The sequence below is a fragment of the Anabas testudineus genome, chromosome 11 (assembly GCF_900324465.2).
Source record: "Anabas testudineus chromosome 11, fAnaTes1.2, whole genome shotgun sequence".
Classification (NCBI taxonomy): Eukaryota; Metazoa; Chordata; class Actinopteri; order Anabantiformes; family Anabantidae; genus Anabas; species Anabas testudineus.
In genome coordinates, this window is record NC_046620.1 from 18,884,432 (window position 1) to 18,904,253 (window position 19,822).

General features: G+C 40.2%; 1 protein-coding gene across 5 annotated transcripts in view; it reads left to right on the forward strand.

Annotated features, from left to right (window-relative positions):
* Positions 1 to 17,227, forward strand: part of ptprua (protein tyrosine phosphatase receptor type Ua) — a 170,570-nt gene extending 153,343 nt beyond the window's left edge. For 3 of the 5 annotated variants that reach the window (XM_026349673.1, XM_026349672.1, XM_026349675.1), the window contains 9 exons: positions 67 to 183; positions 353 to 507; positions 2,624 to 2,759; positions 4,632 to 4,781; positions 7,036 to 7,350; positions 9,870 to 9,995; positions 14,612 to 14,769; positions 15,462 to 15,597; positions 16,248 to 16,310. In XM_026349673.1, the coding sequence (XP_026205458.1) occupies positions 67 to 183; positions 353 to 507; positions 2,624 to 2,759; positions 4,632 to 4,781; positions 7,036 to 7,350; positions 9,870 to 9,995; positions 14,612 to 14,769; positions 15,462 to 15,597; positions 16,248 to 16,310 (1,356 nt within the window). Of the gene's footprint in view, positions 1 to 66; positions 184 to 352; positions 508 to 2,623; positions 2,760 to 4,631; positions 4,782 to 7,035; positions 7,351 to 9,869; positions 9,996 to 14,611; positions 14,770 to 15,461; positions 15,598 to 16,247 lie in introns of all 5 variants that reach the window. The other 2 variants (XM_026349674.1, XM_026349671.1) reach the window with 1 other exon arrangement.
* Positions 17,228 to 19,822: the final 2,595 nt, after the last annotated feature.

Here is a 19,822-nt window from a genome sequence, read left to right on the forward strand (position 1 = left end):
TAAACGAGCCGTGTATGTGTGTGCGTGGGAACCTTTCTGAACTTCAGCTGTTTGTTATTTGCCCAGATGAAGTGCTGTAAGTATTGGCCTGATGACACTGAGCTCTATGGCGACATTAAGATAACACTGCTGAAGACAGAAACGCTGGCAGAGTACACTGTACGCACCTTCGCCATGGAGCGGGTGAGTCATACTCTCACATTATTTTTATCTCAACTCTCTCATGCACACTCACCAGTTTACAGTATTTCTGCTTCAAGTACGCTTCAAGTTTTCTCAAATGGTTCCTCTAAATATTTACATTCTTAAAATGATTCCATCTCGTTAAACTTTCCTGCTTTATTTCATCTAGAGAGGTTATCCTGCCAAACATGAGGTTTGCCAGTTCCACTTCACCTCCTGGCCTGAGCATGGCGTGCCCTACCACGCCACTGGTCTGCTGGCTTTCCTGCGTCGGGTTAAGGCATCAACACCTCCTGACGCTGGGCCTGTGGTGGTCCACTGCAGGTAACATCACTTTTCATTCTGATAACGAGCTCAACATCTAACAGATGTCTGATTTTGTAAATAAATTTCAGCCTCGGTTCTTGTTTTTCTTTTTAATATCACATTCTAACCCACTTAATTTACCCTGGTTACCTCTACTTCAGTTTTTGTTTTTCTCTGTTTCCCAAAATAACTTTAAGCTTCTTAGTGTTGTGGAGGTGGAGAGCACAGCAGTGATAAAAACAAAAATAAAGTAAGAATGTCCAACGGGATGTTGTATTTCATGCATAAAAAAAGAGAAATCACAAAGGCATAGGCTGTTTGCCTTTTCAAGGAAGACTGACTGTTGGACACTGATGCTAAACCCCACAGGCTTTATTTCCATTCGCCTGTTAGTATGTGCATAGAAAGCTGAGTGGAAACAAGTGAAATATGGGAAAATAATGAAAAATCTGAAACTAAATTTACTTGGCTGAGACAGAAAATTTGGCGTATCAAAAAAAGAATGGATACAGTAGAAGCTGATGGAAATAGAGTTTACTAATTCACCTTGACAGAACACTGCTTCTGCTTCTTGTAGCACAGACAAAGCATGTCATACTGCTACACACTGTTACAAGCCTCCACTTCACCAGAAAAGCCAAAAAATGATCTATGGAGCACAGCTGTCTGAGGTGTACCTAACCACAAATTCCCAGGTTTGAGTTCAGACTGGGTTCCAGATCATTCCCCAAACACTGGTGTGGTCTGAACCACCACAACAAGACAGGTTGCAAAAGATGGCCTTGGTCAGTGTATATGTGGATACAGACTGATTAGATGATGATTTCTTGAACATTTCATGAATATTTCCACTATAATAGCACATTTTGTCTACCACGTTTGGTTGTTCGGTTTGCTTTCAAACAACCAACAAACCCCACCAGAGACCACTTGAATGCAGGCTGAGAACCTCTTTTCAAATGGTCTTTGCCCCACCAGGGTTTGATGGATAGCATTGTAACAAACAAGCCAATCAAACTGGGCAAACACACCAGAGTTTGTTTGAACCTTTTCAAACGGGGTGCATTTCTGTGGGTCTGTGACCCACTGAGGACGTTTTGGTGCAATTGGTTTGTCTGTGTAAGAGTTTGATTGGCAGCTTTTTTAAAAAACTAAATTCACTGAACCAAGTGGGTGAACACACCAGAGTTCTTTTAAATAAAACCGGGCAGGTGAGAAAGTCTTCTGATTCTCATTTGATTGTGCCTACATTTCAAATTAGCTTGCAACACACACAACATATATTGAAAACATGTTCAATTCTGAGGGAGTTATGTCAAAATGTTACCTGAAGAAAACACGGCCACTGTTCTTGTGTTTAGCTAGATAATAGGTTCCTTACAGTTCATCGATCACACGCTGAATTTATGCTTATGTTCTACCTTTCATACTCTGACTGCATAGTGCATAGCATGTCACTGAATCAGCTAATAAATTATTTTATTGCCTGTCAGAAACAGCAGTATTCTAAATTACACAGCAGGAACATGGTAAACCTTGAGATTTTGAGATTTGTTGCTTATTTCTGTTTTCTTTTTAACAAAACCTGTGACTGTGAGGTCTTATTCTGAAGCACCAGTCGTTGTGAAGCTTATAAGATGATGTACTTATTTAACAGTACCTTTTTACTACATAGATTTGTTTTTTTTCTATTATTGAAAAAGCTTTTGAAAGACGATGAAGAAGGATCTGTTCTGGAGGCATTAAACATCCCACTGCTAGCAGTTAGATGAGTTTCAGAGTGGCCAAGCTTTACCTGGAGAGGAATTAGGCATTCACAGACAACCACATCTGCCTTAACTGCAGAAATTGAAGGCATAGGCCAGTACATTTGGTACTATTTAATGTTGTAGCAGTCTCTACAACTACTACAAGGTTTTAAACTGTAACTCAGCTCAACTCTTTTTTATGCTACATAAAAAGCCGAGCATAATGGTCACTGTATTCCCTTTGTCCCTTTCCAGAACAAAGACACTTATTATACTTGACTTAGGGCAGAGTATCTTGATGATTACTAAAGGCTCCCCACTGACACTTTGTCATTTCAGTGCTATACTCAGGCTTGTCAATTCTTCCTTTCATCCTTTTGCACCAGTATGGGGGCAGGAAGGACCGGCTGCTACATTGTGCTGGATGTCATGCTGGATATGGCTGAGTGTGAAGGAGTGGTAGACATCTACAACTGTGTCAAGACCCTCTGCTCCAGACGCATAAATATGATCCAGACTGAAGTGAGTGGGAGGGCAGGGATGTGGCTTGAGAGGCCATGCTGAACTGTTAACCAGAAATTCACAGGTTTGATCTTCACAGTATGAACCTGCTAATACTCCACATTTTTATCATCTTCATATTTGACCTTTGTCATGCATGTTTGCACCACACTTTTTCAGGCTGGAAACGTCATTCCTAGAACTACAGGAAATGTGATTTAGTGTACTGTATTATCATTATTATTATTACTATTATTTTTATTTAGCAAATAGTTGGCTGTTTTTACATGGTGTATGGATTAACATTAGAATTCAGTTTGAGTCACATATCTGGCCACCTGACAAATGTTTGCAAATGCTTTGTTTTGGTTTGGAAATATAGCTGCATAGCTCTCAATTATTCCATTATGTTCACCATAGTATTGCTAAATTGTCTGTTTTCTATGTTGAATGCTGAACAGGTAGCATACAATAGATGCATCAGTTAGAGTTAGAAAAGAAAGAATTTCCCCATTGTGGGATGAATAAAGTCTATCTTAACTTATCTTAAAACCAAAACAATAAGCTAAAAAGCTAAAAAGCAATGATTGAGGCTAAAAAGCTTCATAGAGCTGCAGGGAACCGTGCAGTTGGATGATAATTCACACTAAGTTCATCCTGTTTGCGATACCTTTTGCAACTCCCATACTTATTTTGTTTATTGTTAGTATAAATATTTGATAAATGCAACTTTAAAAGTACTCATAAGAATGCTCCTCTTCTGGTGTTATCCATTTTACCACTGAATTATTAATGTAATATGTAGTTGGTCCACGTGGAGCTAATTTAAGCTGTTTTATTATTGTTTTAGCATTTTAATAGCTATGCATCATGTTTAGGACTCTTATATTTAAAGTATGTAAAACAGAAAAAAAACATTGGATATACAGCAACTGTTATTGTAAGCTTATGCAGCAAAATACAATCTATACATTATATATATATGGAGTAGTATAAACTACTCATTTATTAGCATACTAACATACAAATACACAACAATGTACAATATAACTGAATGTACTTAGATTCTTCATATATTAATTGTAGAAGGATGTTTGTTATGTTAAATCCATTACTCACTAATACTACTTATATTGATATAAGAAAAAACATTTGCTCCTGTTCTGATTCACTTAAACTAAGATACAGTAATTGCTTTGTGTAAATAAACACAATAGCAACATACACTATTTAAAGTGTGCATACACTAGACTCCCAGTCTTCACGCAGACAAACAAGAGAAATGCTCTAATTATTCAAGTAAACAAAAGTATTGAAAGTCAGAAAAGAGTTCTTTTATTAGCAATTGTGGATAGAGTAAAACCAGAACAATGGTATTTATCTTCAATTTAATTTTAATCTCTTCACCTTTCAGCTGGAGCTCATCTACCAAGTGAATACATTTTTCTGCAATTACAGAGCACATTAAAAATGATAAATAAGTTGGAAGAGGGACAGTTTCATGCCTGTAATGTTGAATGTATCCTCGCCTCTTTGATCTTTTGTTTGGTTGGGTGTCAAAACAAATTTTCTAGTTTCCTCATTAATTGCACAGCTCATGACGTTATTCAGATTTGGTGTGTGGGCAGTGTTTGGTTCTTCTGATGTGTGTTTTCTGCACTTTTTACCCCATTTATAGACAATTTCCTGCATGGAAATAATGTCTCACAGTGGGCATGGTGATGTGAAGAATGTTTGACAGTTAGGACTATTAGTCAACATTCAACAGCAGTAATTAAATTCAGCATTGTTCTTCACAAGTGGGCAATTAACAGTTACGAGGCTCATAAGTGCAGTGGGGGTTTTGTGTGACTTTGTGAATTTGTGAACGTTTCCCCGCTGTCTGTCTCCTAGGAGCAGTATGTGTTCATCCACGACGCCATCCTAGAGGCTTGTCTGTGCGGGGAGACTGCCATCCCTGTTAATGAGTTTGCGCTCACCTATAAGGAGATGTTGAAGGTTGATTCTCAGAGCAACACGTCGCAGCTCAGAGAGGAGTTTCAGGTAACACACAAATTATGTTTGTAAATTTCTATTGCTGTCTGTATGACGGATCACACTTATTCCCTGAGTAAAAGACAGCTTTCAGGTAAAATCCATGGCTTTCTGTGGAGCTGATGGCTAATAAATGATGGCACATTGACCAGATACTGGGTACAGGGTCTGTCAGGTTCAAAAGGTTAAATGTCTTTTAGCAACTTGTCTCTTCATTTTGAATTTTCACTGCCTCAGTGTGTTATTTCTCTCTGGTGTCACTTGTATGCTTGTGGATTTGTATACTGCTATACTTGTGTCTTTCGATTCTGTGATGTCAGTGTGCAGAACTACTGTACCTGTGTGACTGCTCTTACGTGAAGAGACTGTAGCAGCACTGTCAGCCTGAAAAGTTTAGGTTTTGATTTATAATTGACAGTCCCCAGTACAGTGTTGGACAGATGCTTCATACATGATTACACTGTACTGTACAGCAGTGTTTACCTTCTGAGTGGTATGAGTGACAGTTGAAATTTGCCATTGTCGTGTGTGTATAGCCACTTGCGTAAGGATATATTTTCATCTTCCTCATTGGAGAAACTTTCCGACTCAGTCAGATGAATTCGCTGTAGATCATCTACATCTATAAGACATTTCACGAGCGCACCAACCTGAAGGTCACACAATAGGTTGGAAATTGAACTGGGCAGGAAGTATTCAGGTCTTGCCTGTGTGGAGCTCAGTGAAGAGTACTGATTGGCTTGTAATGGAATGAACCACACCAAACAAGGAATGCTTGATTCAGTCTTTTTGATTTGTTTCGGCCTTATTTCAAGAAATGTTGAAAGTCATTGCACCAATGTTCATATTTCCCGTTTCAAGCAAAAGAATGTTCAGATCTCAAACTTTCACTTCAATTTTATTGTGAATTTTTCCATGAAGCTTCCCTGTTGTCATGCCTATATACAATACAGTGCAACAAGAAATCTGTCTGAGCTGTTTCTCAGATTTATTTTTCCTAGCTTTAGTTCTCACCACCACTTGTCTCTTTTCATTTAAACTTAAATGCTCTACCCCACAGGTGTTTCTGAGATACAGCATTGGCTAGACTAAGACATACATGAGGTCACAGTGACTTTGACCTTTAGCCACCAAAATTTAATCAGTTAATTTCTGACTAGAAGTACATGTTTGTGCCAAATTTGATGAAATTCCCTAAAGGCATTCTTAAGATATCACATTCACAAGAACACTGTTGTAGCCAGAGGCATTATGTTTTTTATGTTTTGTTTGTTTGTTTATTTTTAAATGACTGCACTCTAGTTCCGTTATTTTCTTCTGCACAAGCTGCACTTGCCTTTTTTCATTAAGTAAATGTCCATTTATTGAGTAGATGCTCGGACACAGCTATTATTCAGTCCGTCTCCTCTTCATGAGAGCTTTTACATTTACCCCTCTGAGAGTAGCTGGCCCTGCATTAGACAAATCCTCTGGTTGTTATGAAATGAGAGCCACCAAGGCTGAAGCTGTTTCTCGAGTCAGTAAAAACACAAAACACATTTTACTCAGTAGAAAGCTTTTAGGTTGCAGCTTAGATCATATACAATGTGTAATGTTTTTGCCTTGTCCTTTCAATGCCAGTTGTAATGGCATCGTTGATGGCGATCTTTGTCCAGAATAATTAGAAATTCTGCTCTTTCTTTCCCTTGGACGATTACCTTCCTCCAGTGCTGCTCACATGTGTCGTCCCATCCTTGTCATAATTGCAACTTGCAGCCCAGACGCAATATTCCAGTTATGGGCTGGAATGTTCTATTCGTTTAGTCTAAACCAATGGGGAGTAATTCACAATATGAAGCGAGTTAGATAATCAGTTCATTTGAATTTCCATTGCTTGGTAATATGCTTATTCATAATGTATGAGATTGCACTAAATGTGTTTTTATCCATTAAGCCTTGTGGGGGTTTTGACTGATAATGAATGTGTTTTAAAGTTTCCCAGCTCTGATTGGAGATAGTTGTGCTTGTCAAGTACTGAGAATCAGGCTGTTTGAGTGGAGAATATTTTCACTCTGTCTGTCCATCTCTCTTTGATCCCATTTCTGTTCCGCTGCGTCTGTCTCCTCTTATCACACTCTTTCTTCTCCCTCTTTAATTTTATCTCCACATCTAAAATGTGAACACATTCTCAAACACACGCGCCAACCTCTCTAATTATCTTCTCTGCATGCTCTCGACTCCTTCACTGTCCCGCTCCTCCTCCTTCTCCTTCTCCCTCTCGCAGACTCTGAACTCTGTGACTCCTCACCTGGACGTGGAGGAGTGCAGCATCTCTCTGATGCCGAGGAACCGCGAGAAGAACCGCAGCATGGACGTCCTGCCGCCGGACCGGTCCCTGGCCTTCCTCGTCACTACCGAGGGAGAAGGCAGCAACTACATCAATGCTGCGCTCGCCGACAGCTTCCTCCGGCCTGCTGCCTTCGTGGTGACCCCGCACCCGCTGCCCGGCACCACCACTGACTTCTGGAGGCTCATTTATGACTACGGTTGCACCTCAGTGGTGATGCTCAACCAGCTCAACCAATCCAACTCTGCCTGGGTAAGAGGAAGAATGAGAAATAAACCAGCTGGAGATGAAATTGTCATTGTAATACCCATAGTGCATCTTAGATAGAAGTCATTTTATTATTAATGTAATTAGGTTAAGCTCATACTTCTAAATTATCAGCGTGTCATGTCTAATTTAGCCATGGGTAACAGTCAAACCCTCTGTGTGATAGCATCTGCACCACAGCTAACTTTTGATTAGTGCCATACACTGCATACAGATAATATCACAGTACAATCTTACAGCAGGTTTTCATTTTTTACAGCCTTTATAGAGGGTGAGTTTTTATACGATGTTGTGCTTTGTTTTCAGTGTGTTCGAGGCTCCTGCAGCATATATTCAGACTTATTTTTTTCCTCTAACAAATGTGTGGTATGTATTACTTGAAGAAGAAAAGGAAGAATGTTGAGTGTCAGGACAATTTCCCACCAGTTCCAACCGTTGTACATCAAACAGCACGTTAAAGACTAGAGCAAAAGCAGAGACATGGCAAAGCAACGTAAACCAAAGAGCTGTCCGCGTCTTCTTTAAGTCCTGTCCACTTAGCCAGCTACTCTGCTGCAAAGGACAGTTCCTCCACCCTTAGTAATCCAAGCAACTTCCGCTCTCACAGCTGCCTTCAGAAAACTTTCATGCCCACTTGAAAAAGAAACACCTTAAACTTTGTCATCGTTTTTGTGGTTCTTACTATGGTCACTGGGCTTGAAGAGAAACACACAGTCAGTTTATATTATTTGACAGTAGAGAGTTTCATGATGCTGTGTAGCTGATAAATAATTCTTTAAAAATAAATCCTGCATTTACCTAATATTAGTACTAACGTATCAATTATCTTATCTAGCACAATGTGTCCTCCTAAATGGCAATAAAACTTCCAGCTAAGTGTTTCATGCACCCCTGACGCTGCAGCTATAAAGGACATGGTGTTCATGTCATGAAACACACCACCTGTTGAAAGTCTTGTCATGTCTCTGGTCAGCAGTGCGAATGTAATTAGTTGCTATTTATGTCATGTTAGCTAGACATGAGTGCAGTGTGTAGTAAAAAAAATAAGTTTGTTTCCATCAATTGACTTTATTTAAATGCTGAAAATGTCAAGATGACAGCTATCTATATGGCAATGTGTTATCAACGTGTTTTCTACCATCCTGCTGTGCACACATGCTCAGTTGTACAGTGAAAATATAAAAGTTGAATCTACTGTACATTATGTAGCAGCTCCCGCTAATGACTGCTTACATTTTTGACTTATCAACAGACACAGTCATAAAATGTCAAGGATAATAACGAAAAAAAAAAAAAAAGGGCCATCACATTTTCTTCAAGCTCTGGGTCTTCACATTGCCATGCAACAGTTTAAAACCCAAAGATGTCCTGTCCTGTTACTGCCACTGTTCACAGTCAAATCACAGACCGAGAAATCACCTTCAAAATCTTTGGTTTTAGGTGTTTCACTTATGTCAACAAAAAATCTGCTTATCAGATTAATGTTCCTGTTGTCATTGCTTATGGTGGCTCCATACCACCCTTTTCCGTCAGATAAGACACGTGTGTGACACGCAGCACGGTGAGGATGGGTCATCACGTGTCTGGCCTTTTAACTGCTGCTCTGCCGCAAAGCTTCAACCCTGCGTCGAGCGCGTCCATTTAATTAACACGGGCTGCCGTGACATTAACACATTCTTATCATTTTCTTTTTTGTTTGCTCATGTGTGGTTTGTTTTTGCCGTCTCCCTGTCCCCACTCTGTCACCCGTGTCATGTCTGATTCCTCCTCAACATTTCCACCGTGCCTGTCAGCTGCAACCTGTCCTTCTTCCTTTGTCACTCTCTTCTTCTCTTTTCTTGTCTCTTACTGCCAGTGGATTAACAGTTCACCCCTCTAACACACATTCACACAGTTTGCCCTCCTGAGCTGGGGCTGGCTGTCTCCTGTCTATGTGTATAAATATTTATCTCCCCTCCTGCCCAATGTCACCTGTTAATAACCTTTCGTCATTGTGAAATGCCATTATCACTGCCTACTCCAGGGGTACCCTCAACCCCCAAGTCACCGTGGAACACGTCAGTGTGTCAACACTTTTTTTTACGACTTCTATTGGCTGCTGGGGACGCGTCTTTGAAGCGGTGATGACAGGAGACCTTGGCTTTTGCGCACACCAGCCTCTCGGCTAACTTCCTGTTTATCTCTCCCAGGCACAGCCAAGGTCTCCCACTCCATTAATTTGTAATGCGCTAATGGTAATGATTTCGACTCATGAATAATTCAAGCTAGGTGACCGTGGCTTATGTGAGGGATTGTTCCCAGCAATGAGCTGGTTGTTTTTTTGTTCATTTAATTTACAGTTGCTATTTGTAGATAATCATTGTCATTTGGGCTAATTGTCTCTGCTGTCAATACTCAGGTGTCTTGTTACTGGGCTTCACCATTACTGGCAGCTGACATAATGATTTGTCCTGCCTCAAGCGACTGTGGGCTAATGATCTGTTACCTCCTCTCTTCTTTCTCAGCCTTGTCTGCAGTATTGGCCTGAACCAGGGTTGCAGCAGTTTGGGCCCATGACAGTGGAGCTTCTGTCCAGGACGGCCGACGATGACGTTATCATTCGCCTCTTCCGTGTTCAGAACATCACCCGGGTAGGTGGAACTACCTCAGAATGAAAAAGCACAGTCCCAAGGTCCTATTTATGACAAGGACATTGATGTATGTCTGGTAAATCAGGAGCCATCTCTTGTCAGAAAGCATGCAGTCAGCATCAGTGTAAACATGTGGTGGTATGGACAAAATAGTAGGTACAACTATAAATCTTTTTGCTTCATATTCATGTAATCCAGCTGACTATGAGAGCAACTGTGTCAACTGCTTTAGATTTAAAATACATGGTTAATGGTTGATGTTACGCAACTGCTGATTGAACCCTGTCTCTTAAACATTATGTTCCCCCGAAACTAAATTGCAACCACAATTGTGTTTTAGTAGGAAATGTAATCATATATAATCATGTTGGGATGCAATATAATACTTTGAGACAATAAAGCTCTATATTGATTAATAGAAAGCAACTTGCAAAGAAGTGGTTGGGGTTGATGGAGTAAGTAAAATGTGCAGAACTGACAAACTGCAGATCTGGGTTCAAGTCCGCAGTCCTGTGTGATAATTTGACTTATTACCCTGCACACTTTTATTCTGACATGCATGACATGCAAGTGGGGACCAACTACCATAACATATCATATGGTCTGTACATCTTATTATACAGACTGAGAACACAGCAGCCATGTTAGAAGAGCTATTTTCAATTTCAGATTCAAAATTTGATGCAATTCAGTTCTTTTTGTTGAGGATTTGTTCTCATACCAAGCTGCTGTGAGATAGTCAAAAAATATACAACAGTAACAAATCATGCACATTATGAAGAAGCTTTATAGCTGACACGGGTTGCTTATATCTGGTTTACACAGTAGGGAACATTGTTCTTTGTGTTTTTGTAAGCGTAATGTTGTGGTTCCCTGGTAACTTACATTGACATTACATTTGCATTTAGTCATTTGACACTTTTATCCAAAGTGACTTACAAGTGAGGTACAAGGTACAAAGGCATGCTGGATAGGCATAAGGAGGTCTTGCCTAGGGGTGGAGATCTTACCACTGCACTGTAGACCACACACTTTAGTACTACATGCTAACACACCCCTATTTTTAAATCAAAAGCACTGCCAGAGCAGCTACATACAAGTGACTGGTTAGGGAAAATGAAATCCTCCGAAAAAACAAAGAAACATCTCCCTCAACCCAACAGAAGGTGACGTATAGGAATAATTATATGGGAGGGCTGCCAACCTCAGTCAGCTGAAACTAGCGTTTCATGACTTCAGTTCAAACACAATGGTTTAAGAGTAAATAGACAATGCCTATTCTCCTGAGAGTTAATAGGTTTGTCTAGTATTAGCTGATGGAAAGCAAGTAAAGCAGTGACTCAAGGAACATCTCTCAAAAGCATATCTCTTGTATCACCAAAGAACAGTGTTCGTTGTAGTTGATAAGTGGAGTCACACCACCTTCTTGGATAACTCAGGAGTGTCTAGTTATACAGTACAGTGTTACACTGTGTTTATTTCCTACACATTGTTCACCCTGCTCTCACAGACTTGATTTAATAAAAGTATGTAATTGCCGTAATTTAGTTTTCTTCACTGTATAGAAACACTAAGATCTTAGTGTAAACTTTGAATCACTCAGTTTGCCGGATACGTCAGTTTTGATAGCATTAATGTAAAAATTGCTATTTATATGTCTTAATTTTCTTCTCAAATGTCACTTCTTTTCTTTAATATTGGATATGGACAGAAATGCTTGCTCAGGACAGCTCTAGCTCTGTAGTGTGGGAGGCATTTCCTGGCCCTCAATCAGTTAATTTATTTTTAAGTGGGTTTATGACGCCTCATGCTAATATAATGATTCTGAATTGTGACCTAGGTCCCAGCTGGCATTTGTTTTTCCCAGCAGTCATAATGATTTGCTGTATAATAATGCTGCTTTAAATGGTCAACAGCATTAACATGATAATGGCATTAGCTGTGTCTAGTCCCAAGACCTGCTTAATAAGCACATGTGGACCACATGTGCTTATTGAAGCAATATGAGCAATTATGCAACTTTTTATTATCTAAAGTACAAAAATGTTTCTTTGCTTTGACCATACCCAATATTTCAATATGACTTTTGTGTTACTGAATATGTTTGTGGATTGTGTGTCTAGCTCCCGTCCCGTCCTTTGACCTCAGTAGTTATTTGAACATGTGTCCTTGTTGCTAAGCCTCCTTTAGCTGTGAATCCCCTTTACAACACCTACCTCACCTTCATAGTGGCCTAACCCTCCACTTTCAGTATCCCATCCCTCCCCCACTGCCACCCAGCCCCTCAAATATCTTGGCATAAAATCAGAAACTGTCCCACATGGCCTCTCTGCAGGGATCCAAGGAGAGAGGCACCACAGACCAAGACACCGATAGCGCCTTACCCACGAAGGTACTACAGTAGATCCAGTAGTAATGCATCCTAGTATCCCCTGGCTGTCTCTGGCCTTGAGAAAGGTGTGAACAACTTAACCCAGAAACCTTTAGTTCTGTTTGTGCTTTAAGAACAAACATGTTTTCAAATCCCCAGACAGTAGAAACAGATACTGTGGAGAAACTAGGTTGTCAGTTCTCTGACATTAGAAATTGTTTTCTGGTCCAGTATTGGTTTGGGTTTATTGCTCCCTGGCATTTTAGAATCACAAAAGTCAAAGGTTCATTATGGACTAACAGAGAGCCTGGGTCCTGTCGAGATGGGGTAAACAGTACAGAATATGTCATAATAAACAAGTTTTTCTTTACAACTGATATTATAAATACTTTAATATCAACAATGGACCAAGAGAAAAGTTGTAATGTGAAGGAGATTGGTAATTGTGACATTTTTCCTACCTGTGCAGCCCCCTTTAGCTCTAAATGGCTCTTTAGCATCTTTCTGTTTCAATTTAACTATTTCACTCTAACCATTCTCATTAGCCTAGTTTCAGCAGTCAGCTGTTTTCAACAATAATGATGGGACAAAGTTAAGTTCTCAGTAGTTAGTGAAGACCAAAGAAGAGAGATAAGTAGAGAGAATATTGGACATATAATCAGAATTAGGTGGCCAAAGCCACTATGAATTCTAGGAGACCACAAGTTAGCTTTATATGTTGTTAATAGTAATTAGTAGGAGTTAATGTGTGTTTACAGCTGGCAGTGCTGCCCCCCAGTGGTCAAAATAATCTATAAATGCAGCTTTAAATGCATGTGAGGTAAAATGTTTTTCAAAATTAATAACAAACACATATAGAAAATTACATATAGAAGAATGAAGAACAGCAACAAATGTATTTAAAACGGTTATATTTTTTATTAATTAGTAGAAATTGACTATATTACTATAAAAATTCAAAAGATAATGGAATATTTCTATATAACCATTATATTTGTAAGGGTAGACATTAGTTCGTAAGGCTTGAAAATAGTCACCAACACCAGTTCATCTGAGAAATTAAAGAACAACTCAGTGTCGATATGCAAACAATTACAATCACAAGTTTTATGTAGATGCCCACTAAGGTGGTGATTAGCTAAAATCTTGATTTGTGTGGAAGCCGTCCAGAGTGGCATTCATTTTTCACCAAGATCTTGTATTGATGATAGGAGAGTGGTGGCCAATCCATGTGTGAAAATGATGTGTCATGCTCCCTGAACCACTCATTCACTATTTGAGCCTGATGAATCCTGGCGTTGTCATCTTGAAACATGCCCGTGCCATCAGGGAAGTAAAAATCCATTGATGGAATAACCTAGTCATTCAATATATTCAGGTAGTCCTGAAGGTAGACCTTCTTTCATTGGACAGTTCTTAACCCAGTTTTAGTAGTTTCATCAGTCTCCTTAAATGTTTTCTTTGCTTGATCCATAAAATAATGTGACTCTTCTGTAACAGATTAACAACTTTTCCACGACCACAGGATGTGTCTTCAGACATGATTGTTTAAGAAACAAGAAGCTACTCTCTGCATCAGTTAGAGTTATATAACTTGTTCCCAGCTGAAACATAATCATATATGCAGTAATAATCCAATGGGATACTCTTACCTATTTGTTAAGTTAAATCAAGGTTTCAACTTTTTTTTGGAGAGGCAGTGTCGCTAGTATCAGATGTATGTGGTTCAAGCTGTATAACAACTCTAAGTCACCTAAAGAGCAGGAATAGTATTAAAAATTGTGAGGGTGAAGTGGACAGGCCAGGTGGCAAGGAGTACTCGTTAGCTGATCATGTCACATGCCACGTCTGCTCCCAAACGTCTACCTATCGAGAAGAGCTACTACATTTCTGCACTGGCTTCACTGCCCCCGATGTGGCTATTGCTGATTGATAAACATGCTGTTCTGCATCCTCCAGATTTTATGGCATGGTGGTTATATTTACATTCACTTTGATAATATCTCACATTAAGTTACAGTACTCTGCTGCATTCTGTGCCTTTAACAGTCCTTTAAAATTTAAGAACCTAACCTCCATAGTTGACATGACTCTGGTTTATTACCAGAATGATGTTCCTAGGAGTCTGTGATGTGTGAATCATATGCAATGAGTTGAATGCAGATCTGATGGGATATGTTGAAAAAAAAATCATAAAACTATTTTCACTTTTTCTCCCCTCTCCACTGTCCTTTACCCTCTTCAGCTTCAGGAAGGCCAGCTTGTGGTGCGTCACTTCCAGTTCCTGCGCTGGTCCCCGTACCGCGATGTGCCCGACTCCAAGAAAGCCTTCCTGAGCCTTTTGGCCCAGGTTCACAACTGGCAGAGGGAGTGTGGAGAGGGGCGCACCATCGTCCACTGCCTGTGAGTCCACATTACATGCTTCATTGCCAATTCTGACGCTGGAAAAGCCTTTTGAGACTCAAACTGCAGCCTGTGCTCACATTCATGTGATATGTGACAATTTAATGTGACCTTTAAAAGTACTAGAAATTCAACAGCAGCTCATTAATTATTTTGTGTCTAAATGGAAAATCATTAAAGACTCTCAACTCAAGACTGGACTTAGTAAACTATGTTCTAAAATGCCAGATTTTGTGCATATTATTCACTTTACTACTGTCATTTAAAACTTGCCACAGTCACAAAAAGTTCTTATTCAGACTTAAATATTAGTAAGTCTGCATTACAAAGGAAAAATTTACAATTTGTGTCATTACGTCAGATGTTTGATTTGAAGTGCCAGCCCCCGTCTCCATGTCAGGGCCCTTTGATCTCTGGAGGTCAGGCTGTGTATAAGACAGCTCACATCTGATTAGGTCCCTGCATCTGTATTTTAATGAGAACTTTACTCAGATATTCATCTTGAAAGCTTGCCAGTTGGCCTTTTTCTGACAGCGTGCTTGATCTGCGCTCAGTCAAACTGTGACATTTCACTCTGTAGCTCCCCCTCTGAGAGGCTGTCTGAGCTGCTCTGCCACGTCTTTATTAGGTCATTCATGTCTTTCTGCTTCTGGTCTGTGTCTCTGTGTCTGCGTTCCTTGTTTCTGGAGTAGGAATGGTGGCGGTCGGAGCGGTACCTTCTGTGCCTGCACCATGATCCTGGAAATGATTCGTCACCACAGCATGGTGGACGTGTTCTTTGCTGCCAAGACACTGCGCAACTCTAAGCCAAACATGGTGGAGACAATGGTGAGCATGCAGGGGTCCTTATCTTTCCTTACTGCAATATAACATATGATGCTGCTGCCACAGACTGGGAATGTAAGCCGCGAAGTCGGCCATTGTACCAAAATAAGCACATTACTTTTACATGTATTCCTGACTCGAGTCTTTTAGTAAAATAGGGGACATAAAGGGGAAAACCCACTGTAAAACACTATACAGTATGTTTTTACTGATGGGAATTATAATAATAAAAAAGAAGTGTAGGAAAAGCAAAAAGCATCACCTACATTCCCATTTTCTTCAGCAATTTGGTTCTTGAACAAATGGTTCAGGCCAAAACAAAGTAAGCCCAAGTTCCAAAACCAATTATGTTATGTTAGTGCTTTGCTAAAAGATTTAGTCATTTTGCAGGCGCATGTATCCAAAGTGACTTACAAGTGAAGTACAAGGTACAAGGCAAAGGCAGGGTAAATGTAAGGGGGTTGCCTAGGGACCCCTACAGGCCACAGGTGGGCCTTCATTGTTAGTGTACGGTCAGTAACACACATTAAGAAAGCAAATAAGCTGTCTCTGAAAAAGTACTAATAGTTACTAATGCAGATTATTTACTATTACTTATTTACTTATTATTTACATCTCTGTCACTGGAAAATAAACCTCTGTTCTGTTCCTAGGAGCAGTATCGGTTCTGCTATGAACTGGCCCTGGAGTACCTTGACTGCTTGGAAGTCAGATAGCACCTATTCCTCTCTTCGCATCACTGCCTAAGGGAAAGGTCTGGATCCTGGGTCTCTGCTCCTAGCTCCTCAGTCCATGTATACAGCTCTGGTTGTCTCCTTCACCATGCCTGGATGAAACATTGTTCGCCATAAAGATTGACTGAGAAAGTGCACTGGACAACTTGTAACATTCTACTCACACCCTTTTTGCTTTTCCTCGGCACTCTGATGTAACCTCTTCTCTCCTGTGCCACTTTTCATCTGCCAAACCAGAGGCCGCTCACAGGAGTGGAGTTAATTTTATATACGAGCCCTGTCAAGGCAGCCGGACTACCTGTTGTACACCTCGACGATGGGATTCAAAGAGCTCTTCTGCATCCTGCCTTACTATGAACACTCACACCGAAAGGGAACTACAGTTGATGCCAACCACTGGTTGATATTTTGTGCGTGTCTGTAAATGGTGCAATCTACTGTCAGTGAACCCCCCACATCATGTCGTACTGTACTATATTTGAACTTTATCACGGGCAAGGTTGATGATTGAAAGTTACCAGAGGGTAACAAGGAAAGAAGTCGATTACGTCTGATGGACGTATCTGTACAGTAGAGTTGTCTTGGACCTAATTTCTCTTTATTTATTCTTTGTGTATATAGATGTTTTTTCTCCCCCCGGGTGTTTCTAGATGTTCTGAACGTCTTATCAGTGTGCCAATCCATTTTCTCTGTGTCTGTATATGGGGACCACTTCAGCATCTGCATGCCAGTCTTAAGTGTTTCATTGCAGTGTGTGGCCCAAGTCTGCTTTAGGGTGGATTCCGCAACCTGAATCCTTCCGCTAGTCCCAAGAGAGCTCTGTAAAAATAATCACATGTTGCTGTGAGAATACGGAGAAAATCTATCGCTTTCTAAATTTGTATTTATTCAATGTGTTTTATTTTCTAAATAGTGTATAAAACAGGAAAAGAAATAAACTATGTTGTTGCTTAACAACCATTCTCTTTTTAGAGTTTTTATTTTACACCGTACAGACAGTGGCAGGGACAGAGAAAGGTCCGGGGGCAGCACTGGGCCACTAACAGATTGGAATAGAGAATCAGTTTGTGTGATGTGAACCTCTTAGTGTCCAAAGCTGCAAACTTTCAAATGCTCTTGTTGTCTGGGCTCAGCTGGATGTGTGTGGCCCACGCTCCCCTCCATATATTTTTGACATAACATTTTTACACACTTTTAAGTTTGAGACGGAAGAGTTGTTGATCCTCCCCCATCACCACCGCCCCCTCACTTTATGCAACCAGCAGATATACGCCATTTAAAAAAAAAAAAACACACACAAAAAAACCTCCACAGTTCATTCATCATGACCTGTGTTTTAATTTACGCTTATCATTTAATTAGCAACTTTAATGGACTTTTTTATCATTAGAACCAAACAGAGCCTCTAGTATTCAGCCTTCTCCTTAATTGGAGAGTCTTGATGATCCATTGATCGAGGGCTCAACACACTTAATCTGCAAGTGGCGCTTTACAAGACATGTCACATCTAGTTAGTGTGTTTTATGAGCAGCTGATAAGCTGCAGTAATTCACAGTTTGACCCTTTTCTGCCCTGCTCTCTTATCAATGCACTGTACTCCCTCTGCTGCCTGCGCACTTTTTAAATGAGGGACAGGACGCTAACGGATGATTTTTCTAAGGCATGCAGAGGACAGCGAGCAGGCAGCGGGACAAATGAACTCCAGAAATAGTTGAACAGTATGATGAAGGTCAAAGGCCACACTGGGTCTGTATTGTTTGGCTGCCAGCGTTGCCTCCCCTGTTCAATTACACTCAGTCTTTGTATTTCCAAGGCAATAGATCTCACATTACTGCGTTTAAAAGATGATGAAAAGCTGCATAATGTGCTCTGGATGAAAAACACAATCGCTATTGTGTGCAGCGAACAAAAGGATGGGGGCGACGCTCTCGTCAAAGCATCTGTTTATGTCAGATTACGCAAACCTGGATATGAGGCTCTTTCTCTTTTTTTCTTCACATGTTGCTGTTGCTCTTCAGATTTCTCTCGTATTTTCCTTTGGAGTGTGATATGAACGCTTTGGAGTACAGCACTGGTCCCACAGTCACACTGTGTGTGTCTGCCATTACTGTACCAGCCATTGTTTTTACACTTAAAGGCTGTGTTCAAGTGCTGGAACCATGACTTCTCTACACTATTGAAAGCAAGAGTGGAAACAAAAGGCTTGCAGATATCTGGGAATGGTTATCTTGATGATTTTGTCAATCATGAGGCATTTTCTGTACACACATGCACACACTACTCTCACCGGGCAATCAGCAGACAAACACAGATATTGAATTACTGCATAAAGGTGGTGATTAAGCTCAGTAATTGTAAAAGTGGTGGCAGTTTTAGTCCCTTACTACCTGCAGTTACTGCTGGCACTACGGCTCCACACATGAATAGTTTATTATTTGCTCTTTTGTTTTATTTTTCATTGCCACATCCTCCTGCTAAGAGAGCAGCCACAACAGACTTGGTGATGCCTTTGGATTGTTCAAATTCTCACTCATGAGTTATTAAAATCCACATAAAAGAGCAGACACGCTGAGCAGTTGGAGCAGACTCTAAGCCAACGATAAACAATGGCGGGCTGCGTTCCACAACTGATCTGCTGGCGGTGGATTAGAGTTTGTCTGTAGATGAGTCCAGCAGGCTCTGCGGGACTAGCCTCTTTCTTATCCCCGCCGTGTAAGTCCACACCTTTTAAACTACTCTAATCAGTTGGTAGCTTGTTTTCAGATGGGCTGGAAGTGGGGAGGGTGGAGAGGGGGCAAGTCCTGGCGTGATGGCATCACGAGTCTGCCGAAGAAAAGCTGTGCACACACAAACACAGAGATGCATTGCTTCCAACTTGCTGGCTTCATGTTTAAGCTCCAGTCTTGCAGTGGGTATAGCCACACAAATCAGTTATCAGTGGTAAGAAAAAGTATATGAACCTTTTGGAATTTTTCATAAAATGTGATCTGATCTTCATCTAAGTCAGTAGAGTATTAACAAATATGATGTGCCTAAACTAATAACACATATTTATTTTTTTATGTTTTTTTTGGGAACAACCCTAAAAACCAGTCGATGTTAGCATAAATTAAGAAAATTAGTTTGTAGGTATGGTCTAAAGCTACTTCGACTGAAAAAAACACTAACTTTTTGAGTTTGCTCTGCACAAGAAGAATACATTTCTGTGAGCCATGCATCAAAGGAGTTTTCAGAAAATCTACGATCAATAATTATCGATTTACATTACAAAGTGATGTCTGAGACTTTAGAAATTCACCAGTCTACAGTTGGCAAACAGTCTACAAATGGAGACACTTTGGGACTTTGGCTACTCCACCAACAAGTGGGCTAGTCAAAATGACCCAAAGAGCAAAACAAACTCTCATTAATGAGTTATATCACAACCTCAAGGCAAGTCAAAGGAGGCGAGACCACACATGAGTAACTAGAAAAATATATTTTTAATAAATATG